This window comes from Aquarana catesbeiana, linkage group LG02, assembly GCF_042186555.1.
Source record: "Aquarana catesbeiana isolate 2022-GZ linkage group LG02, ASM4218655v1, whole genome shotgun sequence".
NCBI classification, from domain to species: domain Eukaryota; kingdom Metazoa; phylum Chordata; class Amphibia; order Anura; family Ranidae; genus Aquarana; species Aquarana catesbeiana.
The window spans coordinates 393,871,014-393,898,544 of NC_133325.1; the positions used below are offsets into that span (position 1 = coordinate 393,871,014).

At 43.7% G+C, this 27,531-nt stretch overlaps 1 protein-coding gene across 4 annotated transcripts in view; it reads right to left on the reverse strand.

Annotated features, from left to right (window-relative positions):
- ULK2 (unc-51 like autophagy activating kinase 2) overlaps nt 1-22,042 on the reverse strand; it is a 171,410-nt gene extending 149,368 nt beyond the window's left edge. For 3 of the 4 annotated variants that reach the window (XM_073615242.1, XM_073615240.1, XM_073615239.1), the window contains exons 1-2: nt 21,634-22,042; nt 12,772-12,864 (exon numbers count right to left, since the gene is read on the reverse strand). In XM_073615242.1, coding sequence (XP_073471343.1) covers nt 12,772-12,864; nt 21,634-21,723 — 183 coding nt within the window. In that variant the 5' untranslated portion in view covers nt 21,724-22,042. The remainder of the gene's footprint in view (nt 1-12,771; nt 12,865-21,633) is intronic. The other variant, XM_073615241.1, reaches the window with a different exon arrangement.
- Between the last annotated feature and the right edge of the window lie 5,489 nt (nt 22,043-27,531).

Sequence of the window (27,531 nt, forward strand, 5' to 3'; positions counted from 1 at the left end):
TGGAATATACTGCCCTATGTGAACGAGGCTTCACATGGACACAGACATTAATAAACGGATATCAGGGTTTTAATCCCTCTCCACTCTATTTAAAACAAAAAAACAAAAAAGTCTTTCCCAATTTTTAGGATACATCCATACACACTGAGGAATCATTCTGTTCTCACGTCCACAGATCATATATGTGTCATCCTCTAGAGGATTATCCAGTTTCACTTGATTATCTAAAAAATAACAGATGCAGCAGGAGTGGATTTAAAGAATGTCTGTATGCTTAAAATAAACATCTCCATTTATCACTTCCACAAGCAAGGATATCTTCATCAACTTGTTTATTTGTATTTGGTTTATTTTTAGGGGCTCATTTCAGCTAGAGATGCATTCTTAGATGGTGAAATGTTTCCTGGAGAGCTGTTCATTACTGGATTGTACAGTGAACTCTCAGCTGTCACCGAGCCAAGGTTCCACATGTACCAAGGCCTCACAAACCACATAGATACTATAGATTGAGAGCTGCTACAGCCTTTGGTCTGTGCACTGCTATTGGTTCTTGCTGAGTTATATTAGTCTTGGTATAAATAATATCAATGTGTGTTTGGACTGGATTCACACAATGTTTTTACCACTGAAATGCAAAAAAATGCATCAAAGTGAGCCATCAAAACGCATGTGGGTTAATGTGCATTATCGTGTATCTGCAATGCATGTTGTATTAAATGTTAACACACGTCCAAAACACAAATCAATGTGCAATATAATTTGATCATATTGCAATGAGTCTTGGATCAATGCGCAATGAGTTTTGGATCATATTGAAGCACGTCTTAAAACATTTGAGTGCATTTCCATTAAAATCAACAGGGGGAAAAAAAAAAAACGTAAGTGGACTTGTTGTTTGCAAGTGAAGAAATTACATTCTGGATTTCATGAGAGGACTCGTTGGTGTGTTCATATCCTTTTCACAAGTGGAGTTGTGTGACACTTTGCCTGTTTGAATTAGCCATCTGGTAAGCAGCCCGTGCATGCGATGTGCTGTTTGTCAATGGTCTCTTTTTCTTTTCACGTTTTTATTGTTTTTGGGTGATTTACTATAGCTCTTATTGCCTGATTTCTAATTGAGATTGGGTGTTGCACCTATTCCCTAATTCACGTTTTTTGCATGATTGCATGACACTCATTCACCACCCATGGTTGCTGTGACAACCTCGGATGACATATGATATTTATGATTAATTTTTGAGTGTTGCACTTTTCTTCACGTATTGGTTTTTTAATATCAGTATTACGCTATGTTTGTGCTATATTTCTTTTAAATTTAAATTTGGACGGACTGGACATATGAGACGGATGCGATCTTCTTGACTTGGCTGGATCATCATTTAAAGGCCCTGGCTGGGTTTAAGCCATCCGCCAATATTTGGCTTACATCTGGTAAGCGCAGTAGTTTGACGTTTTCACTTCCACTGTTGCTGTTTATTCACCACACTGGATAAATCATATGTTTTTTGTATCTAACAATTCCACCTACCTTATTTTATGTGGACATTCATTTGGGACTGCATGGACTGTATTAAGACTTTTTATTCATTATTTATTTAGCGCGGTTTTTGTTTATTAGTAAGTGGAAACTAGCCTTGTACAACCTTGCAGTGTGATAATGTTAAGCCATGTTTTTTAAACGTGTGTTGCATGAAGTTCAGAAATTGAAAAAACAAACAAAAAAAAACAAACAATACAATTATACTCACCTAGGTGAATGCTGCATCTGTCCCCTGCCCCCTCTAAGACAGATAACAGGGTGATCAAAGACTGCCGATCGCTCGGTTCTCGGTCTTCAGTGAGTAGAGAGCCAGTGACTGTCAGTCACCGGCTGTCTGCTCTGTCCCTACAGCACTCACTGGAGCTGGCTCAGTTTCCCAGCAGCTTGCCGAGATGCTGAGCCAGCCGTTCCAGGCATCCGATTGGATCCCAACGTTAAAGTTGGGATCGATCCAGAGCCTGGACCAGCTGAGTGACATCAACCAACAGCAGACTGTAGTATGCTGTCGACTGAAAACAGTCACAGGAGTGCAGAACTAAGTGCACTCCTGTTAACCATAGGGAAAGCAGGGCCAAAACAGCTTTGGCCCTACTTCTTGAAGGCAGCCCATTCATTTCAACAGGCTGCCTTATGCATCAGAAGGCATTAGGAATGGTGCATGTAGCATTTCTGGCAATGCACATCAGTGCATGGCTTTGTGTCACACTGCAAAGCATATACAATAGGTCAGGAAAGTGCGTTGTCGTGTTATTTCAAAAGAGTGCCACTGTATCACACCAAAGCAACTTTGGGCCTTAGGGCCCGCTGATATCATGCTCCAGTAAAAGGCATGTTCCCACAACACAGGGCAATGGATCAATGCACTTTGCCAATAGACGTGTGGTGCATTGCAGTGCCAAAAATGCTACATGCATACATTTTTGGTACATTAGGTCTTTCAAATTATTAAGCAGTCTTAAAACAATGCATGTAAATGCACAACATAACATGCATGCCTTAATGCAGCACAATGGTGTAAATGATCCCATGTTACTGCACACATTACCACAATGCAAAGCAATTCCATTTACATACCTTAGTGTGCTGTGCTGCTATAAAATGCAGCCTGTCCTAGTTTCAGGTGTATTGCTGTGCGATTTAGCCTATTCATTTTGAATGAGTTGTTTAACACAATGCAAGTCCACACACAATAATGAGGTGCAAATCGGCCCTGAATGTTTTATAAATTTAGTCTGTTGATTACAAGTACATGGGATGGCACCTCTGTTCATTACCATTCTCTTCTTTCCAGCTTTGCAAGGCTACAACAGTAGCTGTGCTTAAAGCTGGCCATACGCTGATCGAAATTTGGCCAGTTCAGTAAGGACTGGCTGAATTTCAGTCAGTGTGTGACCGTTCCCACTCAACAGAAGTGGACTGATTTACTTCTGTCGAAGGGGCATGCTGGAAATCTTGTCTTGATGAGCAACTGCAGGCGCTGATCAATGTATTCTGACAGCCGAAGGTCCCGTTGTCAGAATATAATGTCCCGGAGGTGGGATTCCTCCATTCACCTCAACTGTGTGGATGTGGCAATCTTTTTGTTATTTTTTTCTCCAGCCTTCTGGCTGGACAGAATAAAAAAAAATTTAAAAAAATTCATGTATAGCCAGCTCTACTGTTCCTCGTCACAATGCAAGTCAATGAGTCAGCTGACTACCTGAAAGTAATGTGGCCAATAACTTATCTCAAGAGTTAAAGGTTGCATTAACCTCAACAATGAACTTCTCTTACTGGGTCCCTTTTGGTCTGTAAATAGACCATTTATAAAGTTTTATCTGTTTAGTAAATGCAAAAAAATATTGATCCTGCCAGAAATCTTGTGAGCTGATAAGTTAGCACAGGAAGTTATGAACTGCATTGTCCCCAGGTATCTCTGAGAAATGCAGAACTATGTTATCAACAAGAGAAGAAGGTAGAGACCTTTAATTCAATCTCATTTTGCTTGTTCTAATAGAGTAGAAGGAGTGAGGGTTGTCATCCTAAAACTAGAAGTGTGTGATCAGCAGACTCACCAGGTGAAAAGAAAAGGATTGCAAAAAAAAGAAAAAAGAAGGCGTGCACCCACTATATCAAAAGACTTGTAAGATGCAATATACATATTATCATTTTGCTTTTGGTTTAAGATATTGCTTGTTAAAATATTACTTTAAAAGGTATTATTACTGTAAAGAAGAATTCAAGGTATGGCTTTTTTTTTTTACATAGTTACACAAGAAATATGTATATAGCATACCTGTGAGATCCCCATGAAAGCTGGCAATCACTGTAGTAGACATCACTTCTCCAGTGATCTTCACTTGGTTCTGGGTCCTGTGCCACATGGCTGCCCTGTGTTCACAGTGCAATAGGGCAGCCATGCAGCACAGGACCAAGAATCTAGTGGAGAACACTGGAATAGGATTGTCAATGAAACCATTTATAAAAATGCCATACCTACGCTCTTACATCTACACTTAGGAGGGGGGGGGGGGGGGGGTTCACCCTGAGCACAGGAATTTGTCCAAGCCCAACACTGAACCTTTACTCTGTTCCCTTCCTCTAGCACAGTGGACCCCAACTTTTGGCACCAGGGACTGGCTGCTAGGAAGAAAATTGTGCCAAGGAGCGGCGGGATGGGTGGGATGTTGGGGTAATCGATTTTTCGCGGGCAATGGCTGGTGTTAGCGGTTCAACCATCACGGCACCCATGCTTGATATGGTGTGGCAGGGTGATTGAAGCGCATTCTTTCTATTATTACATTGTAGTGATAAATTAAATAGTTCAACTCACCATAATGCAGAATCAGTGGGAGCCCTGTCACTTGCCATTGTCACCAGATGTGGATTGTCACTTGCCACACCACCTGCCAAGTTGCCTGTCACCAGATGCGGAATGTCACTTGCCACAAGATGTGGATTTTCACCTTCCACGTTGCCTGTCAGGCCTCTGTGCAGTGGTGGGTCCCGAATGAAGGCAGGAGAGCGGTGATGCAGGGCGGGCAGTGAGAGATGATGTAATCTCTCTGCTCCCCACCGCACCTCCGACACTGAGGCTGACAGAACATGGACTGAGGGCGGAAGAGCGGTGATGCGGGCGGCGGAGAGAGTTGTCATCTCTGCTCGCCCGCTTGCTACTTCCATCCACCGCTCTCATATGCCAGGCGCTCGGATGTCTCATGCCGGCCGCCCGGCTGCAGAAAGGCTATGGCCCGGTAGTGGGCTGTGGCCCGGGGGTTGACAACCCCTGCTCTAGTGGATGTATACCTTCCTGCTCTCTTTCTATAAATTTCCGAGCGAACACCTTTTATTTCCACAACCGATTGCCAATTTCTATAGGATTTTTAATTAGCACCCTGGGGGTAACAAAATGCATCCCTTGCAAACTGATGGCTGTATCATTATGTTGTACATATTAATGAGGGAAATAAGCATTATCGCTTACTATGACTCACCCGGTGGGTTTTTTTACTCTGACTCCCCTCTATGGGGGAGGGGGGTGAATGGTAGCCTTTCTAGGCCTTTAGCGACTAATATTTTGTTGTTGGGACTCGCATGATCCTTTTTTGTATTTTTATGCCTTATTTTCATACTAAAATTGTATACTGAATTGCATTTCCTTGTGAGAAGAATGGTAGGCAAATTGTTAATGCATTCTATAAATTTTTGTCACTTTGAATTCTTTGAATTCTTCTTTAACCACTTGCCCACTGGGCACTTAAACCCCCTTCCTAACCAGACCAATTTTCAGCTTTCAGTGCTCTCACATTTTGAATGACAATTAGGCCTGATACACACCTATGCATTTTTAGTGCTATTTTGCAGATTTTCACTACAGAATGTGATCCATAGGAAACCATGTTAAAATAGACTGAAGTGCAAATTTGCAAAATGCAAAAAGGACTAAACATGCATCAGGTGTGAATCAGGCTTTACTCAGTCATGCAACACTGTACCCATACGACATTCTGTACTTTTTATCCACACAAAATAGAGCTTTCTTTTGGTGGTATTTAATCACCACTGGGTTTTTTATTCTTTGCGCTATAAATAAAAAGACCGAAAATTTTGTAAAAAAAAAAAAATTTTTTTTAGTTTCTGTTATAAAATTTGCAAATTGGTAATTTTTCTTCATAAATTTTGGCTAAAATTTATACTGCTACATATCTGGTAAAAATAACCAAAATCGGTGTATATTATTTGGTCTTTGTGAAAGTTATAGAGTCTACAAGCTATGGTGCCAATCATTGAAAATTGATCACAAATGAGGTACTGGATGGCCTATTTCATTTCTTGGAGACACCAAGACTGTTTTCACACTGAAAAGTGGCGGCTGTTAGCGCTAAAGCACCACTAGTTTTAGCTGCACTTTTCGGCCACTAGCAGGGCGCTTTTAACCCCAAAAAAAAGGGTAAAAAACTCCAGTTTTGCAGCACTTTCAAAGTGCTTTTCAGGCGCTTTGAAAGCACTGCCCATTCACTTCAATGGGCAGGGCATTTGGGAGCGCTAAATACAGCACTCTCAACCCACCCCGAAGATGCCGCTTGCAGGACTTTTCGGAACCTCCCACAAGCACACCGCCTAGGTGTGAAAATTCACACTGGAATAAATAGGAGGTGGTTTTCAGGCGCTTAGCAGGAGCCATCTCCAGAGCTAAAGCGCCTGAAAACCACCCTGGTGTGAAAGGGGTCTAACAAGCCAGGACAGTATAAATACCCCCCAAATGACTCCTTTTTGGAAAGTAGACATTCCAAGGTATTTAGTAAGAAGCGTGGTGAGTTTTTTGAAGTTGTCATTTTTTTTGCACCATTCTTTGAAAAATTAAGTTTTTTTAATTTAATTTTTTGCACAAAATTGTCATATTAAAAACAGGTTATTTCTCACACAGCACATGTATACTTGGAACTACACCCCAAAATACATTCTACTACTCCTCCCGAGTATGGCTATACCACATGTGTGAGACTTTTACACAGCCTGGCCACATACAGAGGCCCAACATCCAGGGAGCACCTTCAGGCGTTCTAAGGACAAAAATGACACATATAATTTCTTGACTACCTCTTACACTTTTGAAAGCCCTGGGGCACCAGGACAATGGAAACGCCCAAAAAAATAACCCCCTTTTGGAAAGTACACACCCCAACGTATAATCTATGAGGCATAATTAGTCTTTTGAACATGTCTTTTTTTTTTCCCACACGTTTTTGGAAAATGTGGAAAGAAAATGAATACGCATTTTTAAATTTAATTTTTTTTTTTTACACAAAGTTGTGTTGTCCATGTATAAGATATTTCAAACACATAGCATGTACAAAAATGACACCCCAAAATATATTCTGCTGCTCCTCCTGAGTATGGCGATACCACGTGTGACACTTTTCCACAGCCTTGGCGATACCACGTGTGACACTTTTCCACAGCCTGGCCAAATACAGGAGTCCAACATGCAGGGAGCACTATTAGGTTTTGTAGTGGCGTAAATTTCAAATCTAATTTGACTACCTATTACACTTTTGTGAGGCACGGATGGGCACTGTAGTGGCATGGATAAGCACTGATGTGGCACAGATGAGAACTGATGTGGCATGGATGAGCACTGATGTGGCACGGATGAGCCATGGATGGGCACAGATCAGCGCTGTGGGCACTTCAGATCCAGCCCACAAGCACTATTGCACTGGCCCCCTCCTCTACTCACACACTGTACCGATCAGCGCGAGGAGACAGCAGGAGCTGAACCGGACATGCTCCAGTTTGTTGACAAGTGATCAGAAGGAGCAGTCATGTAGTAAAGAGCCGTCATCATTGGCCTTTTAACCTGTCTTGTGACGCACCGGGTCCGGAGGACCCGACAGTCACGGACATTCGCGGGAGCACAATTATGAGAGGACGTCATTGTACGCCCTCCCAGAATTATCCGACCGCGCTGGAGCCATCATTCGGCTATAGCCGGTCAGCAAGTGGTTAAGCATTTTATTTCTGGGTACTGACTTTAAAGGGAAGACAAAGTAAAGTGATAGTTATTAGCAACTGTATTGTTTCTTCTACAAATCACTTTTTTTGAATAAATTACATTCTCGGAATCGATATGAAGATTAAAAAGATCAATACGTCAAACCAGGGCTTGACAAATCCCAGGTCACCATGGCAACTAGAAATTGCATCCTGGCTCCTTGGATTTTGTCAGCCTATATACTGTTGCATGGATGTGCAATTTGTATCGCCCAACGCCCAGGAAAAGCAGTTCCAGGCGTCGGCAGGTAGTTTTTTTTCCTACATTTAGCCCTGCTGTGGGCAAGTAGCAGGACTCACTTGTCAGGTGGAAGCATTCAGGCAGCTCCGCTGCCGCCCGACTGCTTCCATACACGCAGGTAAAGTGTTTTGCGTGTCCCTCGCTATGTATTCTGGGCTCAGTTTGCTCATCTGTGGGCCCAGGACTGGCATCAGTGGGTGTCTGAAGGTAGACCGTATGTGACATCACATCCGGTTTCCTGTTGAGTTCCCCCGGACCAGTTCACACCACATGCAGTCCAGTGATTTTTTTTTTTCTGCATCATAAACACATGGAAAGTAGGTTTTATGGTTTTCAATGGCATAGTTCACAACAGTGCTTGCAGTTCCAGAAAAAAAAAAAAAAAAGAAAAGTAGTAGTAGTATTTTTCCTGCACTGAACTGTACTGGAATGCTGTAAAACGCATCAAAAACGCACTGGAACGCACCTAAAAGCACTGGAACACGTCCTTTTTAAGGTTAAGAAAAATGGCACTGGACTGCTTTAAAAACAAACTGGAAGGCATCCGGACTGCATTTTTCATATGGCCCTAATGCAGTGTGATCTGCACTGCATTACATTCAGCCTCATTAAAGAGAACCTGTCACCACATAGGGGACTTTTTGCCTCTATGTGATGAAAAAAACGTTTTCAATTGTAAAAAAAATTAAGTTACCCCCAACCACATACAATTCCCCCCTCCCCAATATAAATTGAGAACCCCCTCACCCCCACATACACACGCGTACAAACTTAAGCGCACGCGCTGGGGCGCCAAGCATGAAACCGTTGATTGTGATACACGTTACATATCACCGCGCACACGCACAAACTGGCTCCTAACTTTTTCAGCTGGCTCCCAGATTCAAAGCAAATTTGTCAAGAATATATATATATATATATATATATATCTCCATACTGCACACAAGTAAACCTAACAAGTTTTAGCATGCAACCTATTTTGGCATTATTCTTCTATGGGATTAAAGAACAGGAAACACTATGTGCATGAAAACACTGCCCTCAGATTACCATTTATCTAAAATCTCTTCTGTTCTGCTAAACTCCTTTAACTACTTATCCTGGAAAGTTTATATAAGCCATTAATTTGTGTTTGTTGGCCTTTTACTAAACCAGAGAACCTTCAATATACCAGCAATGATCATGCTTCCCTTCCTTCTAAGTACACACGAGTTATACCCAATATAAAACGTTAGCCCTCCGATTCCAAGTGATCCAACAATGTTACCGGTACCATTTCTTCTACTCTATTCACAACATTTATACAGTAGTGCCAAAAGTATTAAGCTAAACTCCAGGCAAACTGCTAAATACACAAAAGAAATGCATACAGATCAGCCGTTTTATCTGCATTTCTCTCTGCGCAGTTCTGAGATTTACTGAGCCCAGGCACACATAATTGTCTGACAGTGGGGAGTCTGAGTAACAGACTAATTAACTCCTCCCTCTCTCACTGACTCTGTTCTCACCTGCCATCAGCATGCTTCTTGTTAGCACAGTGGTCATCAACCCTGTCCTCAGGGTCCACTAACAGGCCAGGTTTTATGTATTACCTTGGGGAGATGTAGACTAGAATACTGCAATCACTGAGCAGCAAATGATATCACCTGTGATGTATTTCAGTTATCTTGCAAACCTGGCCTGTTAGTGGGTCCTGAGGACAGGGCTGATGACCACTGTGTTAGCAGATAAGAACTACAGAACTAACTGGCTCCTTTTTTTCCCCTAGCAGTGTCAACTTCAAGTCAAATTCAGGTACTTACATTTAAAAATAAAAAAATCAATTTCATGATGTATTATTGATCAGAGAGCTGCATTAATGTGTGTCTTTTATACCTGCCTGACCTTAAGGAACCCTTTGGGGACAATTTACTGGTGATTTAAAGGATAAGTTCACCTTTCAGACCATGTTACACCCATAATTCAGGTGGAACATAGTAAGCCCCCACCCGGAGACAGCGGGCAGGGGTTCTTCTCCCCGATGTCACATTTTGAAAATAGCACGGCCATGTAGGGCTCCGCCCACACATCTGCGTCATTCATTCACTGCGATCTGTGAATGAAAGAACTACAAGTACCATCAGCCATTGCGAGCTGATGGCTTGTAGTTCTCAATAGACAGCAAAGGCACTAATGAGCGCTCATGTAGTTCATTCACAAGCCCTGCAGCTTGTAAAGAGTCAGCAGTATCGGGGGTACTGGCTGTAAGATGCAGGACTTGTATGCACGCTCCGGACATTGTACCCCGATCCACTGTTTATGGGTTCAATGCTTTGCAGGCTCCTGAGGGAAAAAAAATAGTAAATACATGTTTTTTTTTCCCTTAAAAAAGATGTGCATTTATTTATTTTTTTTCCAAAAAGAGAACATAGCATTTAAAATGCATGCTCTGACAAGCTTAACACATATAGTATGTCATGGTTCCCCATAATAAAGATAGTGTTTATTCCCATCTCAGCACTGCAATGTGTTTTGAAGAATACACTTCCATTTTTTCTGAATTTTAGTGCAAATGGCCAACTGGTATTGATGCATCGACAACGGGCCATAACTAGCCTTGGTCAATGGCTAATAACTTATCCTCTCCAAATTCTAAATTCAAAAATGCATTGAAAACCCATGTCAATGCACAAAGAGAAAGCATTTTGACACATAACAATGCACCCACCTAAGGGTAAATAGACCCACTTCTGCACACATGCATAAATCTAAATTGGCTCTTAGTGAAAGAGATGTAGACTGGCATTACTGAGCGTCTACTGAAAATTCTAGTCATCTCTGGCTGATTTTAATACTATCTGACCTGCCCTCACTGACCTGTAACACAATCCAGATCTGCATTGTTGTAGGCAAATGATTTCACAGATATTCAAACCACTGGATTAGCACAACAGCTAGCCATCAGTAAAGGCAGACAACATAGTTCTTACAGATATTTGCACTGATTAGGACAGAAACTAGGGCTGGAGACTGCGTATTAAATGTGTGCGCTACAGACGTAACCATGTTCTCCACTAGTCAGCATGTTAGGTGGAGGATATTGACGATCAATTAACACATCATCGTGTTGCAAATGTTTTTTCCAGCAGCAAAAATGGGGTTAACCAATTAGTAAAGAGATTACCTTCAGAGTATTGCATGGCATCTGTTTTATCAAAGCTGAATAATCCTCTTTGTAGCATCAATTTGCATTTTAAGCACCCAGAGGTTTATCATTGAGATTTGGCCTTAGAGAGCAGATTTCTTGTTCAAAGAGCTTGTACTATATTAAAATGATTTATGTTCACCAGTTATAGGGAATACTAATAACCACAATGGTGAAATAACTATTTACAGCTGTACAGTCATCTAAAAAAGGCAAGCATAATTATGCTTAATTTTTCATTCACTACAGCTACATGAGGTTTTCATGAGGTGTACTTTCATTGCAGCGTGCGTCATATACATTTTACATGCGTTACTGAAAATGCAGCGAGCAGGGTTTTTTGCACTAAAATGCAGGGGTAAGGCTAGGGATTGATTATTCTTTTTCAATCTGTCAGCAGGCTGATCGAAAAAAAAAAAAAAATAAATAAAAGGAATTGATTCCCCCATCCACACAAGCAAGGTGGACAGAGGAATCCTACTCGCTGTGCCATTGCATTCCCAGGCCCCTTTCACACGGGCGGACCAATTGGGTCTGCCTGTCAGTTTTTCAGGTGGACCCAATCGGACCCTCCATTATCCTCTATTTAGCAGTGGATGTAAACGAACGCATGTCAGTTGAGTGCTTTGGTAGTTTATTCTCTCTTCCTGTCAGTGTGTATCTGCCTGCCCCTATGAGGCACGAGCAGACAGATACATAGACAAATCTCACGGAGTCCTGCTGATCGAGGGTGCAATGCTTTACAGCCGCGGTCCAACCTTTTTTGGCACCAGTGACGGGTTTCATGGCAGCCAATTTGCCCAGGGACCAGGGGGGTGATTGTGGTGGACGGGTCGGGAGATGGGATATTCACAGAGTCTGGCCTCAGTCCCACTTCACATCACAAGCCCCCCTTAAAGCACAGCCCCCCCCCCCCCCCCCATATCAGTGTCCACAGTCCTCCTTTACATCACAATTCCTCCTTTAAAACAGTCCCACAGTTCCCCTTCACATCACAGCCCCCCTTTACATTATTGTCCCTTTGCAGTGCAGTCCCCTTTACATTAACATAACGAGAACTGCTATGTAAAGGAGGCACTGTAATATAAAGGGAACTGCACTGTAAAGGGGGCACAGGACTCCTACCTTTGGCAGGGCAGAGGCTGTTATCAGTCAGTGTGTGTCCTTTCCTGGCTCCTCCGCCCGTCCAGCCAACGATGCCATCCTATCAGCAGGGCAGAGGGCGGGAGGAGCTCTCCATTCCAATCTGCAGCTCCTCCTGGCCTGCTGGTAGGATGACATAATTAGCCGGGCAGGTGGAGAAGCCGGGGGAGGACATATCGGCATGGCCGCACAGCAGGAGGGAAGCAGCGACGGGGGGTTTTGTGACAGCCCTGTGCAGTCGCCGCTCATCTCCTGCTGTGCAGCCTGGTCATTAACAGGCCACATACCGGCACCAGTCCACGGCCCGAGGGTTGGGGACCCCTGCTTTACAGGCTCCAAGTAAAAATAAATGCACTTTTTTTTACCTGCAAAAAGATGTGCATTTATTCTTTTTTTTTTTTAAAAAGATGAACTTATTTACAACTTCTGCTGTGAAATGTGAGGATGAATTGCTCCAGTGTCTACAGCTTCAGAGGTCAACGAGGGCTTGTTTTAAATCTGTTACAAGTTCAAGTACAGCTTGTTACGACTATGTTAATATGTGAATATCCAGCCACAGGTCCACTTAACAGCATTTTTCCCAATTAAATGACAAATACTGGTTTCTAGTTTCATAATGAATACACTTACCTTCAATATCTTTATCTCTTTGCCAAGCAGGATCTGGGACTTTGACAAGTTCTTTTTATTAATGCTTTTAATCGCCACCTCCCAGTCTGTTTTCTGCAAAATAAAGTACGAGATGAAACCACTTAGACATGTTTTCCCCCAGAAGCATGTGCTATAAATTAAGGAACATCATAAGGCTAAAGTTATTATGCTCTGTTGCGCTTCATGTTGCTCTGAGATCTTGGCAGAGGCCAATGACCCTCTTGCCAAATATCCCTTGCAGACGACATTTATGCCCAGTGACTGGCACATGTTTGCAATAAATATTATAACCCCAAGCAGGTGTAAAGCACAGTGATGACACAACAAGGTGGCAAAAATATTCCAAAATGGAAACAAGAAAAAAACAAAAACAGAAGGGGCACAGAAAAGCCAATATACAAATGCTTATAGTAATCCTGTCACGAATGAGAGAAATGTTGAAGCATTGCCACTTGGAGGCCACACAGAACCCCACGAAGAGGTCCTGAGTGGCCTCAAAACATTTCACTTACACATGTTGTGATGTGATCATTTTAAACTCTTGGATATATGACCAGGAATCCATGGTGTGCCAATGGCATATGTTATCTAGGCCGATACCAGTTAACCTGCTGGAAGTTGTTACAGCACCTGCTTACTTCAATGCCTTACCCAGAACCTGTATGACGGGAATATATTGTGGACATTACAAAAAGGGACACAATCTCCCTGTTGGATTCCTGAGTCTATACTGTGGAGCATACCACCTTGCTGGAACACACAAAAAGGTGAGCAGGAACATTTAAAAATCCCAGGTGGGCAGAAGTAGTCAGAAATTGTAGCAGAAGAGTATCTAAAACATTTATGCCCACCAGACTTCACCTATAACTAATATATCACTTGTGTGTGGACAAACCCTTTAACCACTTCAGCTCCGGAAGGTTTTACCCCCTTAATGACCAGGCCATTTTTTTGCGATACAGCACTGCATTATTTTAACTGACAATTGCGTGGCCGTGCGACGCTGTACCCAAATAAAATCGATGTCCTTTTTCTCCCACAGATAGAGCTTTCTTTTGGTGGCATTTGGTCACCTCTGTGGTTTAAAAAAAAAAAAAAAAAAAAAAAAAAAGGAAGACCGACAATTTTGAAAAATAAAAAACAATATTTTTTTACTATAAAACATATCCAAAAAAAAAAAAATATTGTAAAAAGCAAATTTCTTCATCAATTTAGGCCAATATGTATTCTGCTACATATTTTTGGTAAAATAAAATCCCAATAAGCGTATATTGAATGATTTGCGCAAAAGTTACAGCATCTACAAACTACGGGATAGATTTAGGGACTTTTATATCTTTTACTAGTAATGTCGGCGATCATCAATTTTTAGCAAGGCTGTGACACTGCCCCAGACAAATCTAACACTAATGCCGCATACACACGGTCGGACTTTTCGGCTACAAAAGTCCAACAGCCCCTCCGACAGACTTTTGGCGGACTTGCGGATTCATACGTGATGACGTACACCGGACTAAAATAAGGAAGTTGATAGCCAGTAGCCAATAGCTGCCCTAGCGTTGGTTTTTGTACGTCGGACTATCATACAGACGAGCGGACTTCTGGGTCCGGCGGAGTTACTACGTAAAGATTTGAAGCATGTTCCAAATCTAAAGTCCGTCAGATTTGTGGCTGGAAAAGTCCGTCGAAAGTCCGGGGAAGCCCACACACGATCAGATTGTCCGCCGGATTTGGTCCGTCGGACTTTTGTAGACGAAAAGTCCGACCGTGTACACGGCATAAGTGACACTTTTGGGGGACCAGTGCTGAAAAAAAAAAAAAATGCACTGTCATTTTATAAATGACACTGGTAAGGAAGGGGTTAACAACAGGGGCAATCAAATGGGATACATTTGTTCCCTATAAGTGCTTTCTAAATGTGAGGGGTGTGCTTTGACAAAAGGAAAACAGGAACACAGGATCACCATTTTCCTCTGTTTACATAGGCAGACCGCTATTCTGCCCCTCCTGTGATTGTGGGTGGCCGGCAGCCGCCAGACCCGCTGATTGGCTGCTGCTGGCGCGTGCCCCAGAGCCAATCACAGGAATCACATACAGGTACGTGATTTTGCACTTAAGGGTTGCCCTGCCGCAATATATGTACGTGGGGCAGTCCTTAAGCGGTTACAATAGAATACTTCTCAGGAACCTAGGCCAAAGTTCCAGGCCTGAAACCTTTATCAGACATGTTTGAAGAAATATGGAGGCTGTCCCTGCTGACTTTTTGGTAAAGCTTTTTACCTGGCTATTAAAGTGAAACTTTACTCTCTCAATTAACACGGACTATTTTTAATCCTTATGATGCTACCATTAGTAAATAGCTAGAAAAACAATATCATATTTACATTTCTTCAGTTACTTCTTGGTTTCCAGGACTAGGCAAATGATGTCATAAATCCCAGGAGTCTTCAGGAGAGGAGGAGGGGTTTTCTAAGCTAAGCACATCCTCCTGCCTGCATGCCTGCCTAGGGGCAGATGGATTCCAGGAAGTAAATGCTACATGAATCATCTGCCCTTACTCAAGATGGCCACAACCAGAAATACTGGGGGGTGTTTTTTAAAGTGATTTCTCTTTAAAATAAAGCATGGCAACATGAATGGATGGGGGAGTTTGCTTTGAATATTAAAAATGAAACAGCATTTTTAGTTTGTGGTGCTCAGAAGCACTGTAGTTCCGTTTTACGTTGACCCAATGGATCAAACACTTTGTGTCACTGACCTGCATTGACCCTGCAGATCAGGAAAGTTGAAGCCCAGCACCTAAAATAACCAGACCATTTGCATCGAGAACAAATATACCTTCATATTAGGAATTACAGCCCCAATTTAACATAAAAACGTAATGAAAACTTGCCAAAAAAAAGAGGGTATGGGTTACAAGCTCTGTGGGAGTTTTACTGCTGTCTGAATTCCTGTTGGGGAGATGTTCTTCTATTCAGAAGAGGAAACAGTTTCTTCGCTGTACATGTCCCAAATTAAGAGATTCCCTTAATTTCCTGTCTTTGTGATCACTGGCATCGGAACAGGAAGTAAAAGATGTCTTCCTCAGTGGGGACACCATGATAAAAACCTGAAATGGATTCCAAAGCCATCTTCACTCTGGCCCAAACAGGGGGGAAAAAAAAACCAAGTCCACTGACCCCGCTTTCCTGTCCCCACTCCAGCCGCAGATGGGGCCAAACTCCAGGCCTCATCTCCCCACACAATCTACTTTCCTAAGAAGGTTAGGCCACACACTGCAAATCTTTCTTCTCAAAGACTTTAATGAGGAATGTGGTGGCAACGATACACCTGCCACTTTCACGCATTTTACCCCCATTATATGATTGCCATACGTCACCGTAAACAAAAAATTTATGAAGAGTCACAAAATCTAAATAGGAAATTTAAAATAAGTGGCACAGCCAATTTTGAAACACGCATATGTTCAGTACAACAAATGGTTTACATAAAACCTAGAAGAAGATATTTATTGGAAATAATATTAAAAGAAATAAGTTGGTCAGAGATCAGGCATAAACCTCTGTCACAACAACTATGGGAAATGTGAGAACAGCAGGAGAGAATGATCACACAGACACTGAATATCCAAACAGGAATTCGATTCTGTATGTGGCAACTACAAAAACCCTTAGCTGATTAAACCCTCAGTGCTACATTTTAATGTTTAGGGCAGGATAGGTTATTGGCTGTAAAGCTCAAATGATATGCCAAAACAAAGGGAACCTGCCAATAATGACATCAAGGGAAACCATATATTCTGATCTTGAACATGTGTCAGCACCAACATTAGTGGAATGTCACTCTCTCAATCAACATTACATTGACTCATTTTATTTCTTCTTCTACTAGCATTAGTAAATAGATGATAGGAAATGATATATTTACTGGTTTACTTTTTTTTTTTTTAATTCTTCAGTTACTTCCCGGTTTCCAGGCCTAGGCAAATGATGTCATACATCCCAGGATTCTTCAGGAGGGGAAGTGGGGCTCTCTCAGCTAAGCACATCCTCCTGTATGCATGCCTAAGCTAAGTGCAGATGGATTACATGAAGTAAATCCTACCTGAATCATCTGCCTTTACTCCAGATGGCCAAAGCCAGAAATGCTAGGGGGTGATTTTCAAAGTGATTTCTCAACAAAATAAAGCATGGAGACATGAATGGAAAAAACGTGAGTTTGTTTTGAATAATAAAAATGAATTAAATAGCGATTAGATTTGTGAGTCTCAGATGCAGTGTAGTTAAAGGCAAACCTGCTGAAAATGTGGATGGTTGGTCTATGAACCATATGGACAGGGTAACAAAAGTAAGCACAATAAAAGGGTGCCAACACCAACGTGCCCAGTGGCCCTTTCACATGAGCAGTCTGGATTTGTCTGTTTTCACCTGGATCCCGACTGAATCACAACGTATGTCTATGGCTGGGCGAATGTAAACAAATATATGTCAGTTTATGGCAGAAGAAAGACCAAGAAAAGGTCTGCGTCCTTACCCATTTTTGTGGACACAAGCAGATGTCATTAATTTACATCTATTCATATCCATTTTTAGGAAAAATGTTTTGTTTATACATTTGTCCACCTGGTGTTCTTCACCAACTAAACAAACAAAAAATAAATAAATAAATAAATAAATAAAAGGAAGGTTATAAAAATAAGGAATATTGATGTGAACCGAACTTAAAAGGGGTTGTAAAGGATCGTGTTTTTTCACCTTGATGCATCCTATCCATTAAGGTGAAAAAACACCTGTCAGTGACCAGCACCCCCGATTTACTTACCTGAACCCTTGGAACTTGTCCCACGGGGACGCGCCGTGTCTCTGCTAGGGGGTTCCATTGGCTCCCACTGCTATCAAATCCAATGATGCGGCCGCTGGAGGGCGGGGCCGAGTCCTGAATTTAGCGTCTATGGACGCCAAATGCTGGACTCAGGAGTGCGCCCGCAAGGTAACCCCCCGGGAGAGCGCTTCTCCCAGGGGGTTATCTGATGCGGGGAAGAGCTGAGAGAGCCGCCGGGGGACCCCAGAAGAGAAGGTTTGGGGCCACTCTGTGCAAAACAAGCAGCACAGATATGTTTGTTATTTAAAAAAAAAAAAATTAACCTTTAGTGTCACTTTAAGACGACTGTATAAACTGATGTAAAAGGATTCAGTTTTTAAGTGTATCAGTTTTCCTGATGACACTCATGTGAAAGGTCCCTGAGCTTTGTATTGAAATAGACAGAAGCAACACCCCTGTATTTAGCGAAATATTCGCTACTTCACACCAAACATGAGCTTCATTCAGTTTCGTTCCTCCTAAATGATCATTAAAACACTGAGCCATCCACTATTCCCAAAAGAGGATCTTTTCTCTATGGGCAGTCGGTTATAAACAAACTTATGTCCATTTACACCCGGCTACCTCTGGCCGGTGTTCTCCCGAGAAAGTTCCCCTCGGCGGATAAGGACCCCCCTGTACTGCTCAGGCGCAGCGCCTGCGCAGTACGAGCCGGCGGAAATAGCCGAAGGCGAATAGTTCTAAATCAGCTGTACACGGTGCCTGTAAGAGGGCCCCTCGTGGGCTCGCTTCTCTCGCCACGCTTCGGGCACGGCCTCGCTTCACTCAGCACTTTTTTAGTCTACCTCTAGGTCCACTTGGATGGTGGGGCTTGAACCTGGACCCAGGGCACAGGCGCCGTGTACAGCTGATTGATGGTTTTCAGGTTTGGCTATTTTCGGTGGCTCCTTAATCGTTCGTACTGCGCAGTACAGGGGGGGTCCTTATCCGGAACTTTCTCGGCAAGACACTGGATCAGAGGGCAGTCGGGTGTAAATGGACTCCGTTTACATCCTACTGCCCATAGAGCAGCGCGGGCTGTATCCAAGTCCACTCTGCATAAGAAGAGCGGATACTGACCAATCATCTGGCCGCTCCACTCGGATCCCGTGCTGAGAAAACCCGGATCCGGCCCATGTGAGAGAAGCCTAAAGTGTAAGTCACCATTTTTTTCTAGAGCAAATGACTGGAGTGCACCTGCAGTGTTAGGCCTCATGCACACTGAACATTTTTAGAGCTGCTATTTTTTGGCTTCAGGCGTTTTTTCTGCAGCCAGTAAACTCCCCAGCATGTTATCCTATTTGTCCATGCACACATCGGCGTTTCTTGGCAGGGCCGTTTTCTGGCTGGAAAAAAAAAACCCAGAACTAGTGGGTTTTAAGAGAGTTTTTCAGCTGTAAAAAACACTCAAACTTTGATAAAAGCTTAAAAACGCTACTGCAAAACTCATTCTACAGCTAATGCTACTAACGTTTTTAGAATGTCTAGTGTGAATGAGGCCTACAACTAAAGCTAGCAATGCAATGATCAAAATTCATCTGGTTCAGGAGAGACCGGTTAAATTCCAATCAGTGTGTAGCTATCCCTGCTCAATAGAAGTCTATAATGATATATGATGGAAGGATATGCTGGAAAATTTCCTCGATTAGTGTTGGGCCCCACTGTGAAAATACATTGTCCCAGTGGAGGAAGGAGGGGAGGGGAATTCCTTCACCCGCCTCATTTGTCTGGAGAGGAATCTGTTAGGTTTTAACAGATTTACCCAACAGTCTATGGCCAAAAATAATTGCCCGGCAAGGGACCAAGACTCACATCAACACCCTTTATAGAGCAACTTCTAAAACTAGGGCAAGCTAAAAGCTCAGAACACTATTTTGATATGTTAAAAATGCTAGATGATTATTTAGGCAGATCGTTTTTAAAATGCACACAGCTGCAGGTTCTAAATAACACATATTATGGAACAAAACATGGACTGACGTATTTCTCCACTGAGTGAAGCTGGTGAATAGAACTACTGATAACAAGAATTGTGGATTACCCTATAATGACAGCACTTATGGGCATGTGTCACAGTGTCAGGGGTCACCTAAAAGCTCCAGCACCCAAACACTCCTGAGCATGGTGTCAAATCCAGCACAGAAACTATTTTTTTTTCTGCCACACACAGGTGTCACTACTCACTGACTCTGCTTTTTGAGATGGAAGTAACATCTAATGTGGATCTGACAGAGCCAACATGTTACCTGCATTCAACAGAGAGAACATAGATCTTTGAATAAGCTGTACTGAAAACTTATCACTGTCAGCAGTCTGCAAATCAACCTCCTTATAAACTATTGAGCGGTTTGGGGGTTACACCTATTTCAGCAGTGATGGAGGAGGAGGCCAAGTAGACCCGAATACATCTATAGAAAAGACTGAACATCTAGATAATGTACAGTTAGCCAACTCTTTAAGTGCAATACAAGTCTCACCACTCAGCTTTCATCACTTTGTATAAGGACTTGAACAATCTATACACCAGCCTTATTTAAGGCTGGGTTCACATTAGAGCATGGAGCGACTCACAGCAGGGGGTCCGGTATGTCTTCATTCACCGGTTCAAGTCCCATTTCAGCTCAAATTTGTGGCCGAATTCAGACCTCAAAAACGGACCAGAAGACGAACAGGACTCCTGTACAATTCACACCGGAGACGCTCAGGAGATGTGTGAACCATCTCCTGACATGCAAATTGGATGCAGGGAAACTTGCATTAAATTTGCAATAGTGTGAACCCAGCCTAAAGGTTTTAACATGGAGGAACCCTTGAAATAACTTTGAGGTATCAGGGCACCCCTGCCAAAAAAATGACTATCTACAGCTCATGGTACAATAGCCTTGGAGTCTGTGGGAAGGACGCCCCTACCGTTGGCGGGCAGCGGGAAGGACGTCCCTACCGTTGGCGGGCAGGACGCCCCTACCGTTGGCGGGCAGGACGCCCCTACCTTTGGAGGGCAGGACGCCCCTACCTTTGGAGGGCAGGACGCCCCTACCTTTGGAGGGCAGGACGCCCCTACCTTTGGAGGGCAGGACGCCCCTACCTTTGGAGGGCAGGACGCCCCTACCTTTGGAGGGCAGGACGCCCCTACCTTTGGAGGGCAGCGGGAAGGACGCCCCTACCTTTTGCGGGTAGCGGCAAGAGTGCTCCTTCCAGTGGCGATCTGCGGGAAGGACGCCCCTACTGTTGGCAGACAGCGGCAAGAGTGCCCCTACCGTTTGCAATCTGCGGGAAGGACGCCCCTACTGTTGGCAGACAGCGGCAAGAGTGCCCCTACCGTTTGCAATCTGTGGGAAGGACGCTCCCTACCGTTTGCGGACAGCGGCAAGAGTGCTCCTTTCCGGTAGTGATCTGCGGGAAGGACGCCCCCTACCGTTGGCGATCTGCGGGAAGGACGCCCCCTACCGTTGGCGATCTGCGGGAAGGACGCCCCCTACCGTTGGCGATCTGCGGGAAGGACGCCCCCTACCGTTGGCGATCTGCGGGAAGGACGCCCCCTACCGTTGGCGATCTGCGGGAAGGACGCCCCCTACCGTTGATGACTAGTGAGAAGATGGTCCCCTTACATATAGCTAAAAAGATCTTTGTTGTCATGAGTTACTAATCTGAAAGGTGAAAATTGCTACATTTTCCAGTAACCCCTAGCAACCTCTGAGGGAAGCCTGGCATACACAGTACATGCTCGGGGCTGCTGATCTCGTCCTTGGAAGGGTAAGCTTAGCAAGTGATGTCCTGAATGAAGTGAACACCCTGCCCCCATACCTGGGCTGTCATGTAAGGTAGGTACATAGTGGTCTAGTCTGTAGGGAATGCTGTATAATTGAGAATAGAGAGTCCTCTCCATGTATTTGTTGAGAAGTGTGGAGGAGGTACTGATCACTATGTCTTCTCTCCCTGACACACAAAGAGAACCCAGGTTACCCCCCAGCAGGCTCTTACCTTCCTGTGCCGCCCTTTGAACACCACGGCGAAGGCTCCATGCCCGATCAGATCCTTTCTGCAGTACTCGAAGTCTCCCACCACCTCCATGTTGGGGCTCTCATTCAGGGCCCCCCCCTGCACCTGCCCCACTCGCTCGAGGGCACGTCACTGGCGATCCGGGCAGCGAACATCCTGCATGTCCCGTGGGGGGCCCGTGGCTCAGGGCAGTGACAAGTCACATGATGTCCCGGGGCTCGGCAGCTACGTGCCCGTCCTATACCGAAACACAGGCCATGCTTCAGCTATGCCCAGCTCCAGTCGCTTTGTGTCTCCGAGTAACAGCAGAAAATACAGCAAGGACCGGAAGCTGGGAGGGTATCCACTGCAAAACAGAGCCAGGTCCGACCCCACCCACCTCGCTGGGCTCAGCCAATCGGTGACCGGGGTGGAGCACACCAAGGAGAGCCATAGCCAATCAGGGCAGGGCGCTGTCATTGGAAGGGTGGTAGGCGGGGCTTGCTTGGCTCTGCGGTGTGCTGGACTGTGTGTCTGCTGGAGATAAGTGACAGGGAGGAGATAGGCTGATTGCGTCTGCTGGGGGAGGGCTCATCCTCAGTCACTGAGGGAATAGGATAGGGGGGTCATCAAGTACACCGCTTATGTATTGTGGGTCAGGAAGGACAGCTTACACAAGCATGTAGTCCATAAATCTGTCCTCAGGCTTCAATAAAAGGGCATGTTTGCTTGATCTCTTGGTAGTCTAGGTAATGGTCACCATACACGTTGTAATGAGCCCATACAGTCTGTGTACTATGAGGCCCTACCTAAACTATCCAATCAGGCAGGCCCTTGCACTACATAGTTGTTGGTAGGTCTAAAGGCGATTGTACAATCAGATTGTAACATGTGTGGTGAGCATAAGGCTGGATTTACAGTGTGTTGATGTGTTTTTGGTGCCTAGCGCATGCATGTAGTGCAGGACACCACAATGCAATTGTTGCAGCACAACAGTGTGAATCCAACCTTAGGGCTCAGGTAGACAGCCGCCTATACTTTGCCTACATAAGGCTGCAATCGGTGCAGCTGCAGCACCCCCTCCAACCTTAAGGCTCCATTCACATCTAGGCGCCCCGGATCACTGGCGGAATCAACACCAATCTTAATCACGGCAAAATTGCTCCGCCAATGGAAGTCACGGCGATCGCAAGGGCGTCCTGCGATTTGCTGTGATTCGGGATTGTGGGCAGAATCGCGGCAATTCCGCCCACGGTTCGGGATGTCTAGATGTGAACCGAGCATAAGCCCTCGTTCACATTAAATGCAGCTTTGAAGTCGTGCAACTTCATCTGTACATCTGTACGAAAACAATCACTGCACGTCACCCTGAACACACCATCCCCACTGTGAAACATGGTGGTGGCAGCATCATGTTGTGGGGATGCTTTTCTTCAGCAGGGACAGGGAAGCTGGTCATAGTTAGCTCTTAACGAGCAGGGCCCTCTGATTCCTCCTGTATTGAATTGTATTGTACTTGTACTGCCCTCCCTAATGTTGTAAAGCGCTGCGTAAACTGTTGGCGCTATATAAATCCTGTATAATAATAATAGTTGATGGGAAGATGGATGGAGCCAAATACAGGACAATCTTAGAAGAAATCTATATAATACTGTGCAGCTCTGATAAATATGGAAACAATACTATATAAATATATGAATCCAGTAAACACTATATATATATATAACATAAATGTCTAAGCATAACAACATATAAACACTATAAATAAAGTGCTTGTGCTCTGTGATATTGCACTCAGTCCTCAATGAGGTTATTAAACTAAAAAAACAACAGTCCATATATATGAAAATAAAGTGCTTGTGCTCAGTGACTTTCAATTAATCCTTAATGAGTGTTTAAACTAAACAGCAAAAGTCCATATTAACATCAACCATGTGATAATTGTGTCTTCATGCGTTGTGCACACACATCCCCCACCGGGTGTACCCTTACTTTAGGGGCCTAAAAAATAAGCCTGTAATTGATAGCAATAGCCTGCAGAGATCCTCCTTTGCTTCCTTTATCCTATGCAGGTTTATGGGACACTTGTATGGAACACAGGCCACTTGCTACTTCAGATAATAACCCAGCTCAGAGGTCACTATTTTCCCCTGGTATGTTCAGTCTCCTCGTATACATCACATGCGGGAAATGACAGAGGCATGCAATAACATTTAAAATTTTTTAATTGCAAACAGAACTCCACATATATACAACTCACATTTCAAATAAATAAAATTTAAAAAAAATTGCCTTTAAAGTGCTATAGTGCTGAGGAGTGATAGAGTCACCTGTGGTCCAGTTCTGCAGCCCCAGTTTACATGGCGTTCCCCCTGTTCTATGCCAGCTCTGCAGCACTTCCTAGTACCTCTCTCGTCAGCCGATCAAGCCTCTGGGAATACTTTTTTACTTATTCCCAGAGGAAGTCACAAGACTGTGACAAAACCAGTAGGTGGAGCTTGATCACCTGTGGTCCACTTCTGCAGCCCTGGTTTATATGGCGTTCCCCCTGTCCTATGCCAGCTCTGCAACACTTCCTGGTACCTCTCTTGTCAGCAGATCAAGCTTCTCCTACCGTTTCCTCACAGTCTCATGACTTCCTCTTGGAATACTTTTTTACTTATTCCCAGAGGAAGTCACAAGACTGTGACGAAACTGGTAGGAGGAGCTGCAGAACCGGACCACAGGTGACTCTATCACCCCTCAGCACTATAGCACTTTAAAAGGCGTTTTATTGCATGCCTCTGTCATTTCCCGCATGTGATGTGTATGAGGAAAGTCTCTGAACATACCAGGGGAAAATAGTGACCTCTGAGCTGGGTTATTATCAGAAGTAGCAAGTGGCCTGTGTTCCATACAAGTGTCCCATAAACCTGCATAGGATAAAGGAAGCAAAGGAGGATCTCTGCAGGCTATTGCTATCAATTACAGGCTTATTTTTTAAGCCCCCAAGGTGAGGGTACACCCGGTGGGGGTTGTGTGTGCACAACACATGAAGACACAATTATCACATGGTTGATGTTAATATGGACATTTGATGTTTAGTTTAAGCACTCAAGGATTAATTGAAAGTCACTGAGCACAAGCACTTTATTTTCATATATATGGACTGTTGTTGTTTAATTTAATAACCTCATTGAGGACTGAGTGCAATATCACGGAGCACAAGCACTTTATTTATAGTGTTTATATGTTGTTATGCTTTAGACATTTATGTTTTATATATAGTGTTTACTGGATTCATATATTTATATAGTGTTGTTTCCATATTTATCAGCGCTGCACAGTGTGTTATATAGATTGCATTATCACCATCTGGGGAAGTGTGAGCAGCTGATTATAGTTATATCACTTTGTTTATTTTAGGTTAATTTAGGCTTAGTGTGGCAGCTCACAGGGCTCTTACCCATTGCAATCTTAGAAGAAAACCTGTTAGAGTCAGCAAAAGACTTGAGGCTGGGGCGGAGGTTCACCTTCCAGCAGGACAACGACCCTAAACATACAGCCAGAGCTACAACAGAATGGTTTAGAATAGATCAAAGCATATTCATGTGTTAGAATGGCCCAGTCAAAGTCCAGACCTAAATCCAATTGAGAATCTGTGACAAGACTTGAGAATTGCTGTTTACAGACACTCTCCATCCAATCTGACAGAGCTTGAGCTATTTTGCAAAGAAGAATGGGCAAAATTGTCATACTTAAAGTGATTGTAAAGGCTTGATTTTTTTTTTTTTTAACAACAAACATGTTATACTTACCTCCTCTGTGCAGTTAGTTTTTTTACACAGATCAGCCCAGATCCTCCTCTTCTCGGGTCCCTCTTTGCTGCTCCTGGCTCCTCCCTCCTTTGGATGCCCCCACAGTCCAGCTTGCTATAGGTTGTCACCCAAGCCGAGTCAGAGCTTCATGTATCTATTCAGACACAGAGCCCCAACCTGGCCCGCCCCCTCTCTACCCTGATTGGCTGACTGACTTTGACAGCCGCAGGAGCCAATAGCGCCACTGCGCTGTCTCAGCCAATCAGGAGGAGTGCACTGGATGGCTGAGGGGATTGTGGACATTGCTGGAGAGAGAAGGAGCTCAGGTAGGACATTGGGGGGTGCTGGGAAGGCTGCTACACACAGAAGGTTTTTTTATCTTAATGTATAGAATGCATTAAGATAAAAAAAACCTTCTGCCTTTACAACTCATTTAAATGCCCAGTTGTGGGGGCACACTCTCTAAAGCTGAGACACAAACTTGATAGGTAAGCAGATGGTCAGAGCATAAGACATTACTGCAGATTCATGACAGGATGGCTGCATGCTGAATCTGGAGTTTAGTATAACTAATGAAAGATGCACAAAGAACAGAGACAGTAATATAGACAACACATGCCAATTTGTAATTGACGAGCGGTGACTGTCATGGGGGTTTTATGAAAAAAATAAACGGCCGGAACTCCGCTTTATTGTACAGATGAGTGCACGTGCATAAGTGTAAAGGCGCTCCCAACTTAGTGGTTGTAAACCGTTACATACTGTATACTCAGGTGATACACAGAGATGAAACAAATCCTCCCACATAAGTTGTACCTGTTTATCAGCTGTCTTCTCTTTTCTACATCTGTTCAAACCAGAATTTATAAATCTTGTCTGAGCAAGGCTTTGGTGGTGCTAGCCTATAAACATCTGGCATATTACTCCTGTTGTCCACAAGGGAAATCCACATAGCATGCAACCATAGTGAGGCCAGGGTTACATTACAAATTTCTGGAAATGTGGCTAATGCTGCAGGCTGTGTTCAGAAGGCCCACTAGAAGATTGTGGCTCTGCAGCCTCAGCCCAAGGCCAGTAAAGCTGCAAGTACACCCAGTGTGTAAACAGGAGGAAAGGATCAGATCTTTCCATAGACTGGTCAGCTGCCAGGGAGTGGCAGAAAATGCTTCCCTTTATAGAAAGCTTTTCTCTTATCCCAGTATCCCAGTCATGTGATCACATCATAGGTCAAACGACTGGGACACTGGGAAAGGAGAAGGGCTTTCCTATAACCGTCTGGCTGCAGTGCTGAGATTGTAGAAATACACATGTAAGCTCTTATGAGCAGGGACCTCTCAACCCTCTTGTATATTATTGTATTGTAACTGTACTGTCTCCCTTTATAATGTAAAGTTCTGCTCAAACTGTTAGCAGTATACAAATCATGTATAATATTAATAATTAACAGTGTAATAATACTTTTATAAACATAGCTGTATTTTCATATACAGTGGTACCTTGGATTACGAGCATAATTCGTTCCAGAAGAATGCTTGTAATCCAAAGCACTCGTATATCAAAGCGAGTTTCCCCATAGGAGTCAATGGAAACTCAGATAATTTGTTCCATAGTGACTACTATTGTATGCAGTACCGCATGTGGCCAGAGGTGGGGGGGGGGGCGCTGGAGACACTCGGAAACACTCAGATAGACTCAGAAACACTCGGGAACGGAGTGTTTCCGAGTGGCTCCGAGTGCATCTGAGCGGCTCCAAGTGTCAACCGACGCCCCCACACCTCTGGCCAAATGAAGTACTGCACACCACAGAAGCTTGAATCCTGCTCGTTTTGCGAGACAACGCTCGCAAACCGAGTCAGGATTTTTAAAATACAATAGCTAATCGTATTACAAAACGCTTGTTAACCTTGTTACTCGCAATCTGAGGTATTGCTGTAATAAGAAAACATATACTTTATCTATGTTGTTCAACAAATAGGCATACCATAAAGCAGGGGTCCTCAAATTTGCTAAACAAAAGGCCAATTTACTGTTTTTCAGACCTTAGAGGGTCCAGACTATAGCCAGGGGGGTGTACAAACTGTCCCAGCGTTAGTAGGAGTAAGCA